This window comes from Schistocerca serialis, chromosome 8 (assembly GCF_023864345.2).
Source record: "Schistocerca serialis cubense isolate TAMUIC-IGC-003099 chromosome 8, iqSchSeri2.2, whole genome shotgun sequence".
Lineage (NCBI taxonomy): Eukaryota > Metazoa > Arthropoda > Insecta > Orthoptera > Acrididae > Schistocerca > Schistocerca serialis.
In genome coordinates this window covers 324267491-324291971 of record NC_064645.1, presented here as the reverse complement: position 1 = coordinate 324291971, position 24481 = coordinate 324267491, and the positions used below count along the sequence as shown (strand labels likewise).

At 40.0% G+C, this 24481-nt stretch overlaps 1 protein-coding gene across 2 annotated transcripts in view; it reads left to right on the top strand.

Annotated features, from left to right (window-relative positions):
• LOC126416181 (protein lethal(2)denticleless) overlaps positions 1-22640 on the top strand; it is a 54858-nt gene extending 32218 nt beyond the window's left edge. Inside the window, exons 7-8 of one of the 2 annotated variants that reach the window (XM_050083762.1) lie at positions 16734-16936; positions 20018-22640. In XM_050083762.1, the coding sequence (XP_049939719.1) occupies positions 16734-16936; positions 20018-20923 (1109 nt within the window). In that variant the 3' untranslated portion in view covers positions 20924-22640. The remainder of the gene's footprint in view (positions 1-16733; positions 16937-20017) is intronic. The other variant, XM_050083761.1, reaches the window with a different exon arrangement.
• The last annotated feature ends 1841 nt before the right edge of the window (positions 22641-24481 follow it).

Below are 24481 nucleotides of genomic sequence, written 5' to 3'. Positions count from 1 at the left end.
TTTTGACTATTTTAATAACGTTTCTTCTTTGTTTATTCATTGTGGATATTTGACAGTTAATGAAGGATATCCAGAACCATGAAGGTAAGGGATAGGTCTCATATGTAGGCATATAGACAGTTATTTTTTCTTCACTTTACTTGCAACTGGAAGAGGAAAGTACAAGTAGTGATACGAGATAATCTCTGCCATGACTTGTCGATAAGGAATGTGTGACTTTTGAGGATGAGTATATTTTTGTGTTTACGTGTAAAGCAGACCAAATAACTGGCATAAACTGTTTGTAATGCTTTGACTGGATATGTGTTAAGGATGGAGGTTCATGCTGGGAAAGTGGTACAGGAGCTGGGTGTTGTGACACTTTCGAATAAACTAATAAAAAACTACTTGGACTATTTATGGGCACACAAGACAAAGACAGTAGGCACTTGGGCGCTTAACAGAAAACAACTCTCTCAGTGTATGGTTGTAAAGCCAAGTATCAAAAAAGGACATGATTTTGGAAGAAGGGAATATCTGCTCTGTCTAAAATGGAGGGACACAAGATATGTTTTGAGGCTTTCAACTTGCTGCAGTGCTACAAGATACAACTACTCTATATTCTTCTGGTTTGTGTGCAAGATATGAACACCTGCCTCAGTAGATCAATAAGAATGTCAACTTTCCAAATATCATAGATTTATTTAAGTTGGTTGTGTTGGTAGCACAATTTACAGCTATTTTAGCACAAGAATAAACAAACTGGGAAAAGAGAGTTGATACAGTGTCGCAAAGTTTTGGTACTTTTCCACAGTAATGCTGATTCAAAGTTCTTCTGTAGGCTCAGTCATTTTAATTTTGGTTTAAGGACTCTCACATTGGTTTATGTGAAATTATGTGCTGTTTTTGCATAATATTCCATTTGTACCCCAAATTATATCTTGTAAAAGTAGTTAACAAAATTGTATTTTTCATTATACAGCACAGGAATAAATTTTTGTTCCTCATCTTAACAACTTGTAACTAAAGAACTCAGCAAGATAAAAGTGTATTTGCAACAATAAACCATCATATTACTCATTCAAAATCTAAAGAAAAACTGCAAGTAACTCAGCCAATAACTGACTACAGCTTGTGCATATTAAAAATTATGCAGAACTGATGTATAATTGGAGTGTTGTTTGGATGTATAGTTTTATTTTTGTTGTGATGGAAATTTAAATGTAGCAAATATGCAGTTTAGTTTTTCAAATTAAATTTTCATTTAAAATGGAAGCAGCTAGGTATTCAAGCTTTCTTTATATTCTTATTTTCAAGTTTCCCATTTAATTCTCACCATCTAAAGATTATGAGGCAGTGCACAATAGATTATCATGTTTTATCTTTCAAATAAGATTTTGTTCATTTCGTATGGTTTTGAATTTTTCAGTCTGTATTTCTTAGAAAGTATAAAATAAAAATTAACACAGTTAGAATATATTTATTCCTGTTATTGTTTATTTATTCAGAAACAGAATGAATAGGGTGAAGGACTTAATATTTCATAATTAAAGTTTAAATATGTTGAAAAAATCACAATGTTGAGAAAAGTTTGCTCTTTAATAGAGGTAGTGTTGTGACAGCAGTGATCCATGTGTGTCAAGTAAATCATCAGTGAAAACATATCACAGAATACTGAACTGAAATTGTGTCAAATAGTATCAAATAAATACAATATTTGTCTGTTACCATTACCAGTTTGGCCTATTTCATGGAACCTTACAAGCAGCAGAGATAACTGTGGCCATGAGGAGTGTCAGTGACTAAAGCAAAACCAGACTTAGCTCTGGATTATAATATTCACAAAGTAGGAATGGATACGTCAGACCAAATGATTTTTTTCAAGAGAAAGCAGTTCAATTGCTGGAAATAATTTTTCTTTCATTTGTTTGTGATGGGCATCACGCATGCATTTGTGCTATATGAGGAGACACAGATTATGTATAAAAGAAAAAAAAATACACCCCGTTTCTGTATCTTGTACAGTTACAGAATTCCTTTGAACACAGGGCAAAGTATGTCAAGAGATCAATTCGTCACTAGTTCTAGGACCGACCATTTTGCTGAAAAGTTATCACCAACTGAGAAATAAATTGTGACCAACACTTGCCTTAAAAGTGTGTTCCTAAGTCAGTAAGCGCCAGAAGGGGAAATTGTGCTGAAGAGAAACATCCTGGTGGTGTTGAAATTGTAATGTACCTCTTCATACGATTCAGTGTTTCAAAAAGTACCACACTCGCGTGAATTAAAGTGTAAGAATGATGTGCGCAAGGTTTTTGTGCCCCCCCCCTCCCCCCCCAATTCAGTAAAACATATTGTATATCTAACAATGGAAACTCCAGGTTGAGATGATAACAATACAAGGAAAAGGTAGATTGCTACTTACCATAAAGATGAACAGGCACACCTGAAAGACTTTTTCACCTTAACTTTCGGCCACAGCCTTTGTAAGTAAAGAAAACAAACACACACACACACACACACACACACACACACACACACACACACACACACACACAAAAACTGCCATTTCCGGCTGTTCGGACCAGCATGAAACTGTCAATAGAACGAAAGCAGTAGTCTGGAGGGGGAGGGATAGCAGTGTATGGGCAGGGGGAGGGGGGGAGGGGAAGTGTGCCATCTGGCTGCAGCATGCAGGGCCTATGCTGCCAACAGATTGTGCCTGTCTGCAACTAATCGTGTCATATTTATAGTAGGTAGCAATCTTTCTTTTCCTGATATTTAGCATATCTACTTTTTTAAAGAATAGATAAACCAAGTTTTATTATTTAAAATGAAACTACACACACATTTATAGCATTCACACCTACAAAGCTAGTTCTTGAACAATGTACTAAAAACAGCAGTCCAGCTACCCCATCCAGAGTGACTGAAGCCAGTCTCAAATGTGTTAAATGAAAAGGTGAATCGTCAGAATTTGTAAATTAAGAGCTCCAAGAAGCCAGTTCAAAGTATCCATCATGAGAGTGGCTCTTGTAAACTAAATATGTTTTGATCAGTATCCCAGAGATATATATATGATCCTTATTTCTTTTTGGCTGATACTGTTGAAAGAAAGTCATACTTCCATCTGTTTGACAGCTTAATTTGAATGAATTAATTCTCTGCTTTTTTTTTTTTTTTTTTATATTTCTCTCCAGTCACATTATATGCTTTTTAAATGTTCACTCGAGAAGGAAAAAACATTGAATCTTATGGTATTCAAAAACAAAATTTACTAACATTTTTTTCAGGCGTCTGTTAATAGCATTAATGTACCTAGAAAAATGCATCGTGATACGTGCTATCTTTTAAATTATGTATCCATAACTGGTTTCGGTCATGGACAATGTTCACAGTGGAAAAATTTTTACAGTGGTAACAACATCACATGACATTAATGTATTCAGATAAGAATGACATTAATGTATTCAGGTAAGAATGAATAGCATGATCGAGTCGGAGATGTGATGAACATTTAACACAGCTTTCAGTACAGTGGCAGTGGCACAATCAACAACAAATGAGATTAACTATGTGAAAATTACACTTTCTGCCACCAAATACAAGGCACCATAGTACCGTGGATTGCTTGTTACTGGCAGATTTAGAAGTGGAACAGTTGCAGTAAAAGGCTCTGAGAAACGTGCCAGTTCTATTACACCTTTTGATATTTAATCTGAAACATTAATTTGATTATGCTGCTGAAAAATAATTCAGCTCTCACAAAACACATTTGAGTTTCTGAATACCCTGACCAAAAAGAAAAAAAAGAAAAGAAAAAAACAAATAGCGCAACAGCAAGGAGTTGTGTGACATAATCTAAAGGTGGTTCCCCTGTGGGTTGGGTCTGGGGTCTAGAATACACCTCAGATATTCCTGTCTGTTGTAAGAGGCGACTAAAAGGAGTCTCATATTTCGGCCTTTGTGATGGTCCCCTGTAGGGCATGACCCCCATTCTTCAAAATTATCCCGAAGAGTGAGCCAATTGGGGAAGGGCGCCTTACATGGTGCCTTGTGTCCATTGTGCATTGAGATCTTTAGCCCATTCTTGTTGTCGCATTTCAGTCCCATTCATTCTCCATCTCTTGGGCGAGGGCACCTTCCTGGCTCCTGCACTATGCAGTGTCGCTTCCTGCGTCGATGATGACCATGGACTTCTTTGCACCTGATACCCAGCACGGAAGCCAGTCCGTTGTGGTGAGGCCACCATGTACCCTGTTGATTGTAGCCTCCTGACCACACAGGGACTGCTCTGCTGATGCCTGTGCCGTTAACTCCGCATGTATGCCAAGGTGTAGATGCCCATCCCCCTGGGGCGTTGGGACTACCAGCAGTGGCCATCCTGCCAGGTGGCCTTTGCTGCGGCTGGGTGGCGCCCATGGGGAGGGCACCTGGTCGGGGTGGGTGGCATCAGGGCGGATGACATGCGATGAAGCATAGGTCAATCATCTCGTGCTGGTGGTGAAACACCAGCAGTCTCTAAGCGATCATGAGCTCAATTCAACGCACAGAAGTATGACCACAAATCGTTCACCTCCCTGGCCACCCCATGGGAGGAACGTCAGGTTAAGGATGGCAAAGGTTCTTACTCGCACCGGTACCTTGTATGTTCGAGAGCTGATGGGGATTCTTTCATGATGATGAAGCCTGAGTTTTTTGTTGAACATTTAGAGGACAAGTTTTGGGAGGTGGAGGGATTGTCCAAAATGAGATCTGGATCAGTCTTGATCAAAACAACATCCTCTGCACAGTCACAGACATTACTTGCTTGTGACAAGCTGGAGGATGTTTCTGTAACCATCACACCCCATAAGAGCTATGGTCCAGGGTATGATATTTCACAGTGACCTTCTTTTGCACTCTGACGACGAGATGCACGCTAATTTAGAGCGGCGAGATGTACATTTCATCCGGTGTGTCCACCGGGGTCCAAAGGATAATCAGGTTGTCACCAGTGCCTTCATCTTGGCCTTCGAGGGTGATACATTGCCCGAAAAAATCAAGGTGATGGTCTGCCGCTGTGATGTAAAGCCCTATATCCCTCCCCCGATGCAGTGCTTTAAGTGCTGGAAGTTCGGCCTTATGTCTTCCCTTTGCACTTCTAGTGTCACATGTCGAGATTGCGGACGCCCATCACATCCCAATACTCCATGTGCCCTATCTCCCATCTGTGTCAACTGTGGAGAGCACCATTCACCTTGCTCGCCAGACTGCAGAAAGGAAAATCATGACGTACAAGACCCTGGACTGACTGACCTACACTGAGGCTAAGAGAAAATTTGAACGCCTGCATCCTGTATATATGACATTGTCTTATGCCGCCGCTACAAAAGTTCTGGCCCCATCAGCTCCACCAACCCCAGTAACCTCTCAGAGCTAGAAGACTACACCTGCCCCCTTGATGGTGGGGGGCTGGGACAGCTGTCCCCACTTCTAAGCTGGAGAAGCATAAGTCTTCATCAGCTTCTCTTGTTAGGAAGGGGTCCCTTGGGTCACTCCCTTCCCAGTTTCTGCTAGTGGGAAAGAAGACACCCGCCAGTGGCCGAAGAGCTCAAAAGCAGCTGGTCGTAGGGCTTCACGCTCATCCTCAGTGCCGGAGACTGAGGCAGTGAAGTCCTCCCAGCCAGGGAAACCCAAGGAGCAGTGAGAGAAACCCAAAAAGAAGACCCCTAAGACCAGGGAATTTGAGGTGGCACGCCCCACCACCGCTACCTACAAGCTCTGTGTTTGAGGACGTGGTAGAGATTCTGGTGTCCGCTGAGGACCTAGATCTTGCCAGACCCTCAGACACAATGGATATAGACTGCTCAGGCAATAAATGGCAGCAGGTGACCCTAAGGCGAAACTGCCAAATTGAATGTTCCATGCCTTCCCAGTCTCACGATGACGTCAATCCTCCAGTGGAATTGCGGCGGTGGTTTTTTTTTTCCCCCACCGCCTGGCTGAGCTACAGCAGCTGTTAACCTTTACACCTGCTATCTGCATTGCCTTCCAGGAAACCTGGTTCCCAGCAATGCAGACCCCTGCCCTTCATGGCTATTACGGATATTACAGGAACTATAGCGACTATAATCGAGTGTCAGGTGGAGTTTGTGTTAATGTCCGAAACTCAGCCTCTAGTGACACTGTGTCCCTTAAAACCTCTCTTAAACTGTGGCTATCAGAATAAGGACGATGCAGGAATAACTGTCTCCAATGTGTATCTTCCTCCAGATGGTACAGTACCCCTGATTGTATTAGCTGCACTGACTGATCAACTCCCTAAACCTTTCCTACTTTTGGGAGATTTTAGTGCACACAACCCCTTGTGAGGTGGAACATACTTACTGGCAGAGGCAGAGATGTCGAAACTTTACTGTCTCAGTTTGACCTCTGCCTCTTAAATACTGGGGCCGCCACACATTTCAGTGTGGCTCATGGTAGTTGTTTGGCCATTGATTTATTAAATTGCAGCCTGGGACTTCTCCCATCTATCCACTGGAGAGCACATGACGACCTGTGTGATAGTGACCACTTCCCCATCTTCCTGTCACTGCCCCGGCATCAGGCCCACAGACGCCTGCCCAGATGGGCTTTAAACAAGGCGACTGGGAAACTTCCACCTCTGCTGTCGCTGTTGAATCTCCCCCACATGGTAACATCGATGTGATGGTTGAGCAGGTGACTACAACAATTGTTTCTGCAGCAGAAAACGCAATCCCTTGTTCTTTAGGGTGCCCCCAGTGAAAGGCAGTCCCTTGGTTGTCGCCAGAAGTCGCTGAAGCAATTAAGGATCGTCGGTGATCTTTAAAGCGGCACCCTTCCCAGGAGCGCCTCATAGCCTTTAAACAGCTCCGTGCCTGTGTTCGCTACTTTATCAAACAACGGAAGGAGGAGTGTTGGGAGAGATATATCTCCACCATTGGGTGCCACATGTCACCGTCCCAAGTCTGGCAAAGAGCAAACGTCTTTTTAGGTACCAGGCCCAACAGCTGTCCCCGGTGTTACTATAAATGGCGAGTTACGTACTGACACAAATGTGATTGCCGAGCAGTTTGCTGAGCACTTTGCTCGAGCCTCTGCGTTGGAGAGTTACCCCCAGCCTTTTGCACACTCAAACAGTGGCTGGAAGGGAACATCCTCTCATTCACTACACGCCACAGTGAATCCTATAACGCCCCATTTACAGAGTGGGAACTCTTCAGTGCACTTGCACATTGTCCCGACACAGCTCCTGGGCCTGATCGGATCCACAGCCAGATGATTAAACATCTCTCATCTGACTACAAGCGACATCTCCTCGTCATCTTCAACTGGATCTGGTGCAATGTGGATAGCTATCGGCACACCTGAGTGTCGGTGCGGCACCCGGTTGACAGTGGCCCATATTCTGGTGCACTGTCCCACTTTGACTGCCCGGCGACGAAATCTTGGATTACTGGATTAGTTGCCGCTCATTTATCTGATAGTGCCTCATTGGTGATTTAGTTTTACGTTTTATTCGTGAGGGTGGGTTTCATCATTTGATCTAAGTTTTAGCACATTTCCTTTGTCCCTCTGTGTCCTCCACCCTTGTGTTTTTAGGGCGGAGGTTTTAATGTGCTGCAGAGTGACTGGCTTTTCCTTTTTTTTTTTTCTCTTGGTTGGTCAGCCACTGTAATCTGCTTTCTTCTTTTATTGTCTTCTGTTTCTAGAATCTCTCTGTGGTTTTCCTGTCCTCATTTGTTCCTTTTAGTGTTTGTAGCCTTTCCTATGTTCTTGTGGTTTTTCCTTTCTTTCCGTTTTGTGTTATATGTCTTGTCTGTTTTATTCTCACATTTGTGGCATTGTTGTATTAGGAACAAGGGACCGATATCCTCGTAGTTTGGTCCCTTCCCCCCCTCTTTTAAACCAACCAACCAACTAAAGGTGGTAGGTGTGTTTCAACATCCGAAAGCTGATGTCTATTCAAATTTCATGCTAATTGCGTAAGAGTGGCGTAGTGCCACTAAGAGGATGCAAATCAGGTCTCCTTTAAGTACATGCTGTAATGCTCGTGAATGTTAGCCTGCTTCCGTGCATAGAGGCGGATTGATAGGGAGGCGTGGAGTGAATGAGATTTGCGCATGCATGGCGGCAGAGAGCAAGCAAACAAAGTCCGTGTTGCAGAACTGTGTTGCTGTGGACGACAAATCAAGTTAATTTGCCTTCAATACGTCGTATGATATGTTCAAATCCATGAGGGAATAATACCTTTTAAAAGCGGTTTCGATCATTTGTCTACCTGAGACAAATATTACTTCTAGGTCTTGAGGTTGTGTCCATTGCTCCACAGCGGTTGTCTGTATGATGTCGGAGGGTGAGAACAGCTGATACGGCTTTGTAAAGAGTCAAGAACAATTTTTCTCAAAACGACAATTGTCTAATGACAAGATCATCGAAAATAGTTGCAGTATTTGCCATTTATTGCGATTTGCACTGTATTATAAGAAAAAATGTAATACATAACAAAATAAACTTCGAACTCAAACCACAATCATTATATTTGTTGGCACTGCTTCTACTGATATAATTTTTTATATAGTAAAAAATGTCAATATGTTATCACATTTTTTGTAGTCAACAAGGTATTATGAGTTGAAAATAACTCGTTCGACGTTACAGTGGGAGAACCTATTTATGGTTCATTGAACAAGTTAACAATGAACCACTTCCTGTGAATAACTCAAAGGAATGCTGACTGATAATGTCGAAAACCACCACTATCTCGACAGGTAACCCTCCCTTTCATTTTAAGGTGTTTTCCAATTTGTGCCATGAAAATGACAGGGCTTTATGTGTCGAAATATGGGAGTTTTTGACAAATTTATGTAGCCGCATTCTAACGAGTAATACAATATGTTGGGAAAAGCTAACTTCGCCTTGGGCAATGTGTTGAACATTATAGTCTGAATACTTCACAGGCTACATATTTCTAATCAATAAAAGCTAGGAAGTTCTCATGTACAGTTTATGCAATCGATATGTTGACAAAAATATTTTTAAACCATGAGTATTTAAAACCAAGACAGATCATTACTTTACCTTGTTTCAAAGTCTACATCGTAATACCATATGCTATCTGAGTCCATGTCTGAACCCTCTGATTGGAAATTTAGGATGATATGTTCAAGGCTTTTATCCATCTTCACCTCCTTGTGAAAGTCTTACTTTTGAAACTTTTCAGCATGACACACACAGTATGCCCACGCTGAAGTGGACCATGTCTATTGCTTCATGTACAAGTGTTTCAGTGTCTGTTATCTTGAATGTTTTTTTTTTTTTTCCCACATAGCTTGTATCCTGTGCTTAAATTAATTCTGTTGGATGATACTGACAGTATGTGGGTAAATGCAAAACTGTGCGACCACATTCACATGCAAGGAAGTCAAATTTGTACGTTCTGCTGCATACCTTGTATAAATTAACGAGCTGTAGGAGTTCAGCATGAGTCTGGCTTATATTGTCCGGAATATTTTTATTTTTCAGTCAGAGCACAATATTCCCTTTCCTGGTGCTTGTACGTGGTCATTTCTCTGTAACAGCTGAATGATAACTGGCACTGTAATTACAATGACAGACTTTGAAGCTAGGTATAGTAAGAATTGTTCAGTGAATTACTTCTTGAAAGTGACAGCATTCATTTCCGAATGGTAGTCACTGCTGTTTTTCTGACACCTAATTATAAGTTTACTCTCAAGAACCAAATCAGAAGAAGAGTCAGCAAGTAGAATAAGTATCTGAGAACCTTTTCCTAAGGGAACTTTAAAACCGTCAGTACCATCATTCGTTTTCCAGCAGATGTTCGTGGAATGATTCTGATCACCCATGTTTCATCAAGGTAATACACTGTAGAACAACCACCTCCTCTTGTATCGTGCATCTTTACAACAGATGTGCTTCGAGCTGCTTCTATGTCACTTCTTTCAATTAACTCTCGTCTTAAGATGTTTAAAACCAATGTGTTTTAAAATTCTTTACATTGACAAAGCACTTACCTTTGAAGCTAATTTGCTCAGGCATAATTGAAACAGTTGGATATTCCCTTTTTATATACATTTCAAGCACGGAGCACTTTAAAATGTTGTTGTGAAAACCATCTATTTGTGTTACAGGTTTCTTGCGGATTTTCCCGAGGTTTCTACAGCTCTGACACTTTTGTTTACTATCCTCTGTACAGTTCTCATGTCGACACATGCTTCTGCAGTTCATTCTTGATTCTTCAGAATGTCAAAAATAGAAGTACCGCTTTCATATTCACATTTGAGGAAGTTATAAATGCGGGATATAAACCTCCTGCACTGCTTGTGAAGCATCTACATCTATATGATTACTCTGCAATTCACAATAAAGTTCCTGGCAGAACGTTGATAGAACCACCTCCAAACTATTTCTCTACCGTTCTCCTCTCAAACAGTGCGCAGGAAGCACAAAAGCTTTAATCTTCCCATGCGAGCTCTACTTTCTCTTAATACAATAAGATGAACCATTCTCCCTGTTTAGGTGGGTGCCAACAAAGTATTTTCACACTCAGAGGAGAAAGTTGGCGACTGAAATTTCACGAGGAAAAAATACCACAACGAAAAACGACTTTGTTTAGACGATAGCCAACTCAATTCGCGTATCATATCCATGACAGTCTCTCCCCTATTTCGCGCAAATACAAAACAAGCTGCCCTTCTTTGAACTTTTTTGACCAATTCTATCCGCTGTGGAACCCACACCCGACAGCAATACTCCCGAAGAGGGTTGAAAAGCATAGTGTAAGTAGTCTCTCTAAGTGTTCTACCAATAAATCACAATCTTTGTCTTGCTTTCCACACAACGTTATTCATGTGATAGTTTCATTTTAAATTATTCATAATTGTAATCCTTAAGTATTTAGTTGAATTTACAGCCTTTAAACTCAAGTGTTTTACCCAGTAAACCAAATTAGCTGATTCCTTTCAGTACTCATGTGGATGACTTCAGATTTTCATTATTTAGAGCCAATTGTCACTTTCCTCACCATACAAGATGTCTTGTGTAAGTCATTTTCTAATTAGTTTTAATCTGTGATGACTTTATAACACTATAACTCACAGCATCATCTGCAAACTGTCTAAGAGGGCTCCTCAGATAGTCTCCTAAACCGTTTATTAGATGAGGAACAGAAGAACACCTATAACACTTCCTTGCAAGCGCCAGATAACACTTCTATCACTTTTGTTTTACTCATCGATTTTCCGTTGATTATTATATACAGTAATCCTTCTTACAGGAAATCACGATACCAGTTGCACAATCAAGGCGACACTCCATAGGCACGCAATTTAATTACAGTTGCTTTAGAGGAACTTCACGTTTATTGCAATCATATGACATTTTCATTTGGAAATCACACTAAAATGTTAGCAGATACACATTCACAACTATATTGCTACAAGAAACTAACATCGATATCTAAGTGAATAATTCGGTTGCTGTGTGAATGAAACTGCATTGGCGCAAAATACAGCAACTGCACAGCATGTGGGAGAGAGTTTCCCGCAGTCCAGTTTGTAACTTGCACTAGCTGCTTGGAAAGAGAATGAGTCTTACTGGCTGTTAGCAGTGACTGGTGGGGGATGTGCAGAATGGCTGAAAATAGGGCTGCCTTTCGACATAATGCGAGCTATAATTACCTTTGAGGCTGGACATGTGAGTTGATGTCTGTCAAGAATGCCTTTAAGGCAACAAAGACGGTATTATCAACACCTCATTGAGTTTGAACAAGATCATGTAATAGGGCTAGAGAAGCTGGATGTTCCTTCTATGATACTGCAGAAAGACTGGCAGAAATGTACCCACTATACATTATTGTTGGTATTGGGGGCCATGAGAATGTAGTTGCAGAAAGATCAGGCTCTGGACAGCTACGTAACACTACCAAGAAGGAAGACCATCATATTCAGTGTATGGCTCTGGCGCATTCTACTGCATCTTTAGCAGCAATTTGAGCGGCAGTAGGTACCACAGTGACACAACAAACTCTTACGAATAGGTTACTTCAGTGACAGCTCAGAGCCATACGCTCTGTAGCATGCATTCCACTGATCCCAAACCACCGCCATTTGTGACTTCAGAGGTGTAGAATGAGACCTCATTGGAGGGAAGGTTGGAGGTCTGTTGTGTTTTTGGATGCAAGCAGGTTCTGCCTTGCTGCCAGTTATGGCTGTGTGTTGGTCAGAAGGAAGCCAGGTGGGGGACCTGCAAACAACCTGTCTGTGTCGTAGACATCTGGGCATACACCTGGGGTTGTGATTTGGTGTGTATCTTTGTATGACAGCAGGAGCACTCTCATAGTTATCCCATGCCCCCTGACTGCAAACTTGTGCATCAGTCTGGTGATTCAACTTGTTGTGCTGCCAAACAGAATTCCTGTTTTCCAACAGGGTACCGCTTGCCCACATACCACTGTTGTAACACAACATGCTCTTCAGAGTGTTGACATGTTTCCTTGGCCTACTCAATCACCAGATATGTCTCCAGTTGGGATATCATCAGATGATAACTCCAGTGTCATCCACAAACAGCATTACTTCTCCCTGTCTTTACTAACCAAGTGCAACAGGCATGGAGTTCCATCCCATAAAATGGCATAGTGCTTGTTTGCATGCTTGTATTCAGCATTCTGGTGACTCATCATCATCAGTTTTCTGCTATATTATCAGGTCCTTTTATTCTCCATTTTCTGCGATCCATTGCTTCCTTCTGAAGGCTGCTTTATGTTGCACCGTCCATCACGTCATCCAGTATCTGAAATCTCTTCCTTCCTCGCTTCCTTTTCCCTTCTACATAACCTTCTAAAGCTGTTTTTACCAGTGCATCATTCTTTCTTAAAATATGCCCAATCCAATTTCTTTCTCTTCTTTTTATTACATCTAGTAACTGTCTTTTCTCTCCCACTCTTCTCAGTACCTCTTCATTTTTTACTCTGTCCATCCAACTTATTCTTTCCATCCTCCGCCGTGTCCACATCTCAAAAGCCTCCAGCCTTTTTCTGACTTTCTTCCTCAAAGTCCATGTTTCAGCGCCTTACAGAAGAACACTCCATAAAGACATTTTATGAATCTCTTCCTGAGTTCTCTGTCCAGACTGCTGCAGAAAATTCTCCTTTTCTTATAAAATACCTTTTTTGCCATTGCTATCCTTGTTTTAATTTCTGTGGTGCACTTCCAGTCAGTGCCTATCCTGCTTCCAAGATACTTAAAATTTTGAACCTGTTCTAATATTTCTCCATTCAGTATAATTTTTATTTCCTTATTTCCTCCTAGTGCAAATACTTTTGTTTTCTTTGTGTTAATTTTCATTCCATAATTTTTTCCGTTAGCTTCAGTGGTGTCCACCAAATCCTGCAATTCTTTTTCCCCTGTGGCTAGAAGGACCATGTCATCAGCAAACCTCAAACACCCTACTCTTCTTCCTCCAATTTCTACTCCTTTGTCATCTAATGAGCATTGGTCAATCATATTTTCTAAGTAGAGGTTGAAAAGGGTAGGTGATGGACAGCATCCTTGTCTTACTCCTTTTCCTAGTCCAATCCAGTTTGTACTTTCTGCTCTCACTTTAACTGAGGCTTTTTGTTTAAGATATAATGAGTTTACAAGTCTTCTGCTTTACCAGTCCACTCTCTTTTTCCTCATTATAGTCGCCAGCTTGTCCCAAACCACATTGTCAAATGCCTTTTCTAGACTGATTTGAAGCACATAAATAGGTCTCTTCCTTTTTCAATAAACCTTTCTCGCTAGATTTGTAGGAGCCCTATTGCATATCTGGTGCCTGTATTCCATCTGAAGCCAAACTACTACTCGCCAAGATTCTCCTCCATTACTTTTTCAAGTCTCCTATTAATTATTCTTAACATCACTTTGGCTGCATGTGAAATGAGACTGACTGTCCTGTGTTCACTGCATTTCTTGGTTCCTTGTTTTTTCGGTAATGGAGTCATTACTGTTGTCAGAAAGTCCTCAGGCCCTTCACCACTGTCATATATTTTATTACATAACCTCAATATTTCTCTTATTCCATCTTGGTTCAAGCATTTTAATATTTCTCCTGGTGTCATATCTGTACCTACCGCTTTGCCATTTTTCATTGCAGCTATGGAAGACTTTACTTCTTTCATTATGATGGTTGGTCCTTTCTTGTCATCACTTACACTGCTGAGTGATTCAAGTTCCAGAGTTTCTGGTTTGTGATCTGTGTCATATAGCTCTTTTAAATAATCTTCCCATCTCTGGAGGACATCGTTGCGATCTTTGTACACTACATCTTTGTCTTTACTCAAAATTTCCATCGTAGCACTTCCTGCTCTGTTTTGATCCCATGTCATAGTCTTTACTCTGCTGTATAGTAAGTTGTATCTTCCTTTCTTGTCCAGTTCTTCAATTGCATCACATTCCTCTTTTAGTCATTTTTTCCTAGCCTGCTCTCTTTCTCTTCGCAGTTCATTATTTAACCTTTGGTACATCTTTCTTGCAACTTCAGTGGTCTTGTTTTTAAATTTCTTCTCTCCTCCATCTTTGATATCATTTCTTGTGTGACCCATGGTTTTTTTGCCCTTTTCCCTTTTAAATATCCTTCATTTTGCTGTCCTGTTTTAATGATTCCTTCTTTCAGCATATTCCAGTAGTCATTGGCATTATCAGTGGTCTTGTTTTTAAATTTTCTTCTCTCCTCCATCTTTGATATCATTTCTTGTGTGACCCATGGTTTTTTTGCCCTTTTCCCTTTTAAATTTCCTTCATTTTGCTGTCCTGTTTTAATGATTCCTTCTTTCAGCATATTCCAGTAGTCATTGGCATTATCAGGTGGCTCTTTGTCTCGTAATGTGTTGAGAAACTCCCAAGACAGCATTTTTGTAATTTTTTCTTTGTTGGATATTATCTTCTCTAGATCCCACTTCTTCACCATGGTCACCTCCTTCAGTTTTTTCATTCTTATTTCTATTTCTGCCATAAATAAGTTGTGGTCGCTATTAATATCTGCACCTGATAATGTGTGCACCTTCTTGATTCCATTTCTGTATCTTTTCTTCTACCAGTATAAAATCGATTTGGTTTCTGTATTTATCCCCTGGTGATTTCCAAGTGTAGAGCCTCCTCATGTGGTTCTTGAACCGTGTGTTTGCCACTATCAGCTGCCTTTCTCTGCAGAAGTCAATTAGCCATTCACCTCTATCATTTCTCTTTCTAAGACCATGACTGCCTACTATGTTTCCCTCTTTCCCTTTTCCCACAATGGCGTTCCAGTCTCCCATTACTATTTTGCAGCATTTTTTTATTTTCGTCCATTATTCTCTCTATTACATTGTACGTTCCTCTACAACTTGGTCATCATGTTCTGAAGTTGGCATATACACCTGGAGAATCAGTAAATCTTTTTGTGCTCCTTTCAGCTTTACACCAATAACCCGGTCATTTGCATAGTCCATATATTCCACGCATTTAGCAAATTCCTTTGTTATAATCATTCTTACTCCATTCATTCCTTTTACTTCTCCTCCTGTGTAGTACAATAAATATTCATCTGACTATAACTCTCCACATCCATTCCATCTTACCTCAGCAACTCCTACGAGGTCCATGAGATTCTTTTCCATCTCTCTTTTAAGGTTTTCTAGTTTCCCTGCTTGTAGCAGAGTTCTAACATTCCAGGTACCAATCCTCCTTTTAATTTTTTGCATCCTTCCAAGCTGCCCCCCCCCCCGCCCCCCCCCCCCCGGATCTGATTGATTGGAGGACTATTTTACCTCCGGATACTGATTTAATGTGAGAGGAAGCCATTTTTGTGCATAAAATGGAGACTGAATTATGCAGGGAAGATAATCTATGGTGGTATCCCGTTGCCTTTCGCAGTTCTGGAGGCTGCCCCTAACATGGGATACAGACACCTTTTGCAGTCGCCCGCTCCGGGTCAGAGACTGCATGAGAAGTATAGGTTGGTAAATGAAAGGCCCCTAGCCCTCGAAACCTATTAGCGTCAGGGTCGGAAAAGAAAAAGAGCTGGCCGAGGGTGGCCAGATAGGAAAGGTAAAAGTAAGGAGCCTGGCTCAAGTAAGTGGAAGCAATGCCAGGTCTCAGCTCGGGGCCCTGTGGTCGCCAGCCATGTACTTACACCTAGTAAGTCCCTGAGGAGATTCTGGTGACTACACCAGTTATTAATGTACCAGCATTTCACATTTTCAATGGCTTAACTTGCACTTACTTGCAATGTTAATCACTTCCACATGTTACCTAGACAAATGTATTCCCAAAATTTCATTACTCTACATTAATAATTTCTTGGTGTTGCGATCTTTTTCTGTAAAAATAACTGTTTTTCAATGGCACCACACCTCTACAAAACTTAGTGCAAACTGTGTTTCTAACTGAGTTTCCTAAAAGCATTGCAGCAAAACCTTGTTGAACTGTCATGGGTGGAAACTGGTTATGGTGACAGTATAAAATTTGAATAATAAATGTTTTTTGGCTACTAGCACATATGCAGTTTTTTAAATAATTTGTGCAGGTTCACCATCTATATGTTATTTATTAACAAAAAGCTTCATTTTAAGGCTGCACAAATTTCATGTAATCTAAATTATTGTTTGAAATGCATATCCTTGTGTAATTTACCATTTACCACTTGTGTGGTTTATCATTAACAGAATGATTTTGTTTTTTGTAACCTAAATAGACTTTTTTGATTTACAGTTTCAACATACTCTGGGCATGAAACATGTTCATTTTATGTTAGAACTTGCTTAAGTCCAGATGGCCAATATCTTGTAAGTGGCTCTAGTGATGAAAAGGCTTATATTTGGAATACCAGCCAGCCAGGTAGACCAGTGACAACACTGGCTGGACACTACTTAGAAGTTACATGTGTTGCATGGTGTCCTGTTGGTGATATACAGGTTAGTATGAATTGCTAAATTGTGTGTTATCATTGATCATATTAATCTGATATTGGGAACTCTAACACCCTGGTGGAATAAGCAGTGGAATGGATAAGGATTAACATTTACTAAGTAGTTGAGGCACTGAGTGGTGAATAGGCACCCAAACAAGAAGGAAATAGTGGCTCAGGTTTTGGACAACCTTCTACCTTGGATCTAACTGTACAAATCCCTGCATTGTCTCAGCAGTGGTGGTATTATTGTGTTACGTTGCATCTGAGAGTGATTATTGTAATCACAAGTAGTTCAAATTTTAAAGACACTAGGAATGAATTTATACCAAGTGTTGATTAGGAAGCACCATTGTTAAGGACATACAATGCAGTTCACTTTGTAAAACCTCTGTGGGAGTGTGGAAGATTGTACTTCAGAGGAGACATTTGCACACTGCCGTTGTATGGGAACAGAGGAAAAATACGAGGTGCATTCAAGTTCTAAGGCCTCCGATTTTTTTTGTCCGGACTGGAAAGAGATAGAAACATGCGCATTGTTTTAAAATGAGGCCGCGTTCATTGTCAATACGTCCCAGAAATGGCAGCACCGTACGGCAGATGGAATTTTACCGCCAGCGGCGAGAATGAGAACTGTTTTAAATACTTAAAATGGCGACTTTTCTTTACTTGAACAGCGTGCAATCATTCGTTTTCTGAATTTGTGTGGTGTGAAACCAATTGAAATTCATCGACAGTTGAAGGAGACATGTGGTGATGGAGTTATGAATGTGTCGAAAGTGTGTTCGTGGGTGCGACAGTTTAATGAAGGCAGAACATCGTGTGACAACAAACTGAAACAACCTCGGGCTCGCACAAGCCGGTCTGACGACATGATCGAGAAAGTGGAGAGAATTGTTTTGGGGGATTGTCGAATGACTGTTGAACAGATCGCCTCCAGAGTTGGCATTTCTGTGAGTTCTGTGCATACAATCCTGCATGACGACCTGAAAATGCGAAAAGTGTCATCCAGGTGGGTGCCACGAATGCTGACGGACAACCACATGGCTGCCCGTGTGGCATGTTGCCAAGCAATGTTGACGCGCAACTACAGCATGAATGGGACTTTCTTTTCGTCGGTTGTGACAATGGATGAGACGTGGATGCCATTTTTCAATCCAGAAACGAAGCGCCAGTCAGCTCAGTGGAAGCACACAGATTCACCACCACCAAAAAAATTTCGGGTAACCGCCAGTGCTGAAAAAATGATGGTGTCCATGTTCTGGGACAGCGAGGGTGTAATCCTTACCCATTGCGTTCCAAAGGGCACTACGGTAACAGATGCATCCTACGAAAATGTTTTGAAGAACAAATTCCTTCCTGCGCTGCAACAAAAACGTCCAGGAAGGGCTGCGCGTGTTCTGTTTCACCAAGACAATGCACCCGCACATCGAGCTAACGTTACGCAACAGTTTCTTCGTGATAACAACTTTGATGAAGTGATTCCTCATGCTCCCTACTCACCTGACCTGGCTCCTAGTGACTTTTGGCTTTTTCCAACAATGAAAGACACTCTCCGTGGCCGCACATTCACCAGCCGTGCTGCTATTGCCTCAGCGATTTTCCAGTGGTCAAAACAGACTCCTAAAGAAGCCTTCGCCGCTGCCATGGAATCATGGCGCCAGCGTTGTGAAAAATGTGTACGTCTGCAGGGCGATTACGTCGAGAAGTAACGCCAGTTTCATCGATTTCGGGTGAGTAGTTAATAAGAAAAAAAATCGGAGGCCTTAGAACTTGAATGCACCTCGTATTACTCTTCACTCATTCGGTTTCTTCTATCAGGACCAGATTTAATCCAACAATACAGTTCCTTATGTACGTGTTTCTCTCACTTCTCTTATTTCATGCCTTATTCCCTGCTTGTTTATCAGGTTGCATTTTCCTGTGATTACATGGATATTTTCTCTGTAGGTAGTTGGTTTTAAACCCTTAATTAAGTATTTTGTAAGGTGGTTCATTCGTTGCTGCTTGGTATAACAATTTGAAATAGAATTACTTCGAAATTTTCTATATTATACTGTAGAAAATTCACCGTTTGTTTTCAGTAATAAAATACAAAATACCACTTAAACACCATTTGCAAAGTAATGGAGTAATCTTCCTGTTAAAATCTCTCAAAGTGGCAGAAATGCTTATCAATTAAATTATACTGCCAGACACGTCAGAAGGATGTGATGGCAGATAGAGAGAGCAAATGCCTTCTCTTTTGCCAAGCATTATAAAGCGTTGCTGTGGACAATAGTGCATAAAACTGAATGGTTTCTGAAGTATGGCCACTTCACAGTTTGGGGGAGACCATTTATCACCATCCAGTGCTATTCATGGCAAGGTGTCTGGAGGAAGACTAAATCTCATTGTATGAATGCATGGTGTCAGGATACCCTGAGTTTGGATCCTGGTCTGGCACACATTTTCACTTATCGCTGCTGATTCCGCCTGTTGTCCCAATGCAGCTGATGTCAATAGTTCCTTCCCTTCCCCCACCCCCTCTCCTTCCTATTCCAATTTACATAATAAATCTCATTGGCTGCTGAGAGTTAGTAGAGATGGAGAATAATAGTTTGAAACTGGGCTGTCTTGTGATGTAAAGTGCACTGCAGATTGTCGAAGGGTGAGTGACTCTGTATAACCTCCTTGCCCGCCGCCACCTTTCAACTCCCGCAACCAATTCCTTTTTCTTCCTGAAGCAGTTTTGTCTTATATTTGCATATATTTGACAGTACTTGGAGTTGTGCTTGCTCAAAGTATGCATTGGCCTGCTTTTCCATATTTTAATGATCTTCTGACTTAATTTTTTTCATATTACACCATAAATATTGTCTAGCTTCAAAATGTTATTTTATCATTTTTTTTTTCCTCCTGCCAGTTTTGATTTTAAAAGTTTGCCTTAATTTTGTACCTTCACTTGATTTGTCATTGCTGATGCATTAAGTATGCAAGGGGGAAAATGGCAGTCTAATAACCATATAGTTTCTTGAAATTAGTGTTCTTTTTATAATAAAGCAGCTGCCATTTGAAATTGCATATCACAAATTGTTGTTATTTTCAGATTGTAACGTGCTCAGATGACGCGCATGTCCGTTATTGGGAAGTTGGTAATGAATACGAAGAGTACAATGAAGTGGAGATTCGAGGGTGGGCAGAAGACATTGTTTCTCCAGGCCTGGTTCCAAGGCAAAAGCTTAGAGGTGTTGCAGAAAAAATTGTGGGGCCCACATTTCACCAGGCACAAAACATTGTGGCCACTTTGGAAACAACACCCAGATCCCACAAAAAATACATCTTCAATCATCAGAGAACACCAGTTGTATCAGATATGCAAACACCAGAGTTGGAGGAATGCCAGAGTTGTAACAGTGGCAAACTGGTAACACCCTGTTCAAAATGCTTATCTGCAAAGGATAGAACTACATCCGTTAGAGAGAGACATTCATTGAAAAGGCGCTTGGAAGATATGATGGAAGATGATGACTCACAGGGCTCTACAAATAAGAAGCGATCAGTTTTATCTCCAATTAAAGAAAACAATGGGGAAATGTTGGAGAGAACACCTAGTGATTCCAGAGGTGCAAGGAGACTTTTCAGTCCTGGAGAGAAAAGTATTGATATGAAAGAAGACAACAACCCCGGCTTTTGTAATTCACGATCTTTGTTCTCCTCTCCAACAGACAAACTCCCCAATTATGTTGTGGATGGGACATCTCCACACCACTTTTGCAACCGGAGTCCACTACAAAAGGAAAATATTGACTGGTTAACTAAATTGCAGAAAGAAAAACCGTGTGTTCTAAAGGCAGCTGTTGTGTCATCACATTATACACCCAAGAGACGTAAACGGTCTGGGTCAGGGGCTGATGGCAGCATACTCAAATTTTTCCGTGTATCAGGAAAAGCAAATAGTGAACAGTCAATTTTCTCTAATATCTCTGTGCACTCAGATGAGTATGAAAAGTAAAGTCTGTGTGTGTGTGTCAAGGATGAGGATGAACTGAATTTAATGCAAGAGAGAATGGAAGTAATTTATATGTACATGTAAGTTGACTAAAGGAATATCTCCTGCCAGTTTGACTAAGTAAAATGTGATCAATTTTATGTATTTATAAAAATAATTTTAGTTTTGTTAGATTATGTTGAGTGGTAATGCATAGACCTATAGATACACATAAAGGATTTGATCTGTTACACAGATTCTGAAGGTGATCTGTGCACTAGATCAATACTTATTATAAAAATAGAAGACAGACAGACAGATTCATTTCACTAACAATAGTTAGTGGTTACCAAAGAGTTCATCACATCTTTGATTATGAAAGCTTGGAACTAGATTTCAGGTTTTCAGACTTTTGAATGATTGCCTTTTACTCGCCTGCAGACTCTCCATATAAGAAGAAATCAGCTTTTGTTTAAGTTGAATGTTCTGTCATTTCATGTTTGCATTCTCACAGCTGTATAAACATTACTATATGTGTACATGTTGTGATATGAAATCGTATCATTTGGATTTTCAAGGAAATAGAAGAGCTGACAATATGTATATATGTGTATATATAATGAGATTTTGTCTACAGCAATGCAATGGCTGAAATAAATACTTGTTGAAGTAAATGCAACCTGTAACACTTAATATTTTCACGTTTCATCATCATTTGCCATCAGTCTAATGTCATGCCTTCCAGTTATACAGCAAAGCTGCATCTGTGTGTTTTTTTGTAGAATGTCCAATCCATACACGGATTATTTTTGTGGACTTAGCACGTAACTCTAAGGAGAACAAAATTTTGGAGATTATTCAGGGATATGACTTGTGGGCTTTGGTGACTCATTACAGAGTAATAATGCAATTATGCTTTTATTTGGTTATTATCCCAATTATCTTTGTTTCTGTGAAAAGACCTCCATATCAGTGAAAAAGTATGTAATATGCTGTTAACAAAATGTATAACACAGAACTATCCTGTTCTGTGGAATTGATAAGAATATGGCAAGGTGATTGGCACACCCAGTTTATGCCTTTTGGTCTAGGAGTCGGTGTTTTGGCGAATGCAGGGGTTTCTCTTGCTTATGAGTAGGATTCATTGCACTCCATTAGCGTTAAATGAAGGGCACTCGGTCACATAACGAACTGCAGCCTATGTCTGGCATCCTGGGGCTTTAATTCTTGCTCAGTTGGATATTGTAAGGATGCAGTTTAAGGTATTTTTGCAGAATTTGGGGCAGTAATGTTCTCTACACTTTTAAAGAACTTGGACACTTAACGGATGAAGAGGTTAGGATCATCACGAACAGACTAATTTACACTCCCCACAGATTCGCGTGTTCTTAATAACGACCTTGGTCGCCCGGGTGGTCCGCTCCTGAGAAGCACTCCATAAGGATTGGATTCCTAAAGGCCAAGCAAGCAATGAATGTACCCGCCACTCTCCACAGATTTGGTGCGCATGCACAGAGAGCTCTTAAAATATAAACTTTCCTTGAGACACCCGATATTTTCAGTCATGGCTACCATCCGTTAGATATTTACATCTTTATTTACCAGTTTCAATCCTTTATATTGATAATGTTGAGACTATTGGCAAGCAAGGGAAACTTATTTCAGCTATTATGAACAAAATCTCTGATCAATTAACAAATAACCAAATATAGCTGAGCACCCTTTTCTCAATTTCTGTTGCAGCTTGTGTGCGTAAATCGTGCTTTTTGGATAACTTGTGTAGTTGTCAATATGTATTGTAATGTTTAATATTTTAAATAAAATAAAAAAATAATCAATCTCTATCAGTGAAGTTTGAATACTTAACAGCTAATTTCAGAAGGCTAGCTATCATCATCTGCCTGTTCAGCCTGGAGAAATGCAGTAACTACTTTAACATTAATGTAATTTAATTAATATAAAGTGCTATAAAGACAAAAAATAGACCAGGCTTCATTATAAGAAAGTCATTAACAATATTTCTGTAAAGTTGAATCGAGGTCAACATTTAAAGAAACTGAGGAGAATGTTTCTCTTAAAACTCAGCATAAATACAACAGGATTAATAAAATAAGAAACGTAAACCAAAGTAAATAACCATACATTTCCAGAGGTTTTGAGTCCCTTCATGCCATCTACTAGCAGCAAAGCCATAAAAATCCATTACTACACAGTTGATAAATAGTGTGCGTAATTGCTTGCTTCTCTGTTTCGTGTGTGTATAAGATCGAACAGAGAAAGAAGCCAGGTTCACTCTTCATTGGAGAGTGGCCTCCTTCCTATCATCATAACGGATCCTGTCCAACCGTAGCAAATCTAGCTCTCTTTTCATTTTGCAGAAAAAGTAAATTTTCCCAAAGTTGAGTTATAGTTTCTTTTTGTACTCTTGTATTGGCAATACTCAAATTTTGCCTGTTGAAGATAAGTAATGACTAACCATTCTGTTCTTTTAATTTTAAAGTTTGGCTCAAGTGAATACAATACAATAAATGTGATGAAAAAATGCATGGTGGTTGCGTACATAATATAAAAATTTCCTACCAATGACATTGTTTCTGTTTCCAGGGATGGTTCGAGAACATTTTCCCACGTAATCTCTTATTTCCCTCCTCCTCCATCCATCCCCTTAAACACTTCCACTTGTGTTGGTATTCCCTACTAATTTTGATGCGCCATTGTATACAAGTCTTGCACTTAAATGCCTCTCCTAGCTTGGTGTTTCAAGTGTCCACTACTAATTCCCTCTCAGCTTGGTGCCCCAAGTGGCAACTTGGGCCTTGTTTGTTTTATTAAGCTGCGTCATGAATTATTTCGTGATATGATACCAATAGAACATGTTGTTTGCTCCTCTTGTGTAATTTGTGCATCTCATTATTTCAGTTTCAGTAGTATGTGTACTAAAATATAATAAAACTTACCTGTACTTACAGGTTCGTAAATTTACATTAGCACAGTGACAGATAATAAATGTTGTTTATTGAACAAAAAGTTTCACACTGCAATCAATAAAATAGAATGACTGGCATAGAGAGAAATATATATTGCTGGATCTGAGATGTTATATAAACAAAAAACAATATAATACAATGTAATCTTTCACTGCGATTCAGTACATACAAAAGAAAAATTGGGAGACTCAATTTCACAGAGAAAAACCCACAACTTTTTGAGGGCAACAGCTTAACATCTCCTTTCATCAGTTTGAGATGAGGCATAGAGCAAGTTACATGTTACCTAGCACAGACTAAAACTATATGAGAAACTCGACACTATATGTACATGAAATTTATAAATAAAATATGGAAGGGGATGTAACTCAAATCTAAAAAATATTGAAGGAGACCTGAAAAATACATGAAAAGTAAATGTTACTGTAGGGTAGAAGATTTCTTGAATGATAACCATGTAAAATGTTTCTAAATAAGTAACACCAAATGTATTATAACCATAAATGATTTTTTTTAATGACAACCATCTAAAACAGAATCTGTCTGAAGTAGTTTCAACATATGTATTATAACATCATGTACAGACTAATAGGAT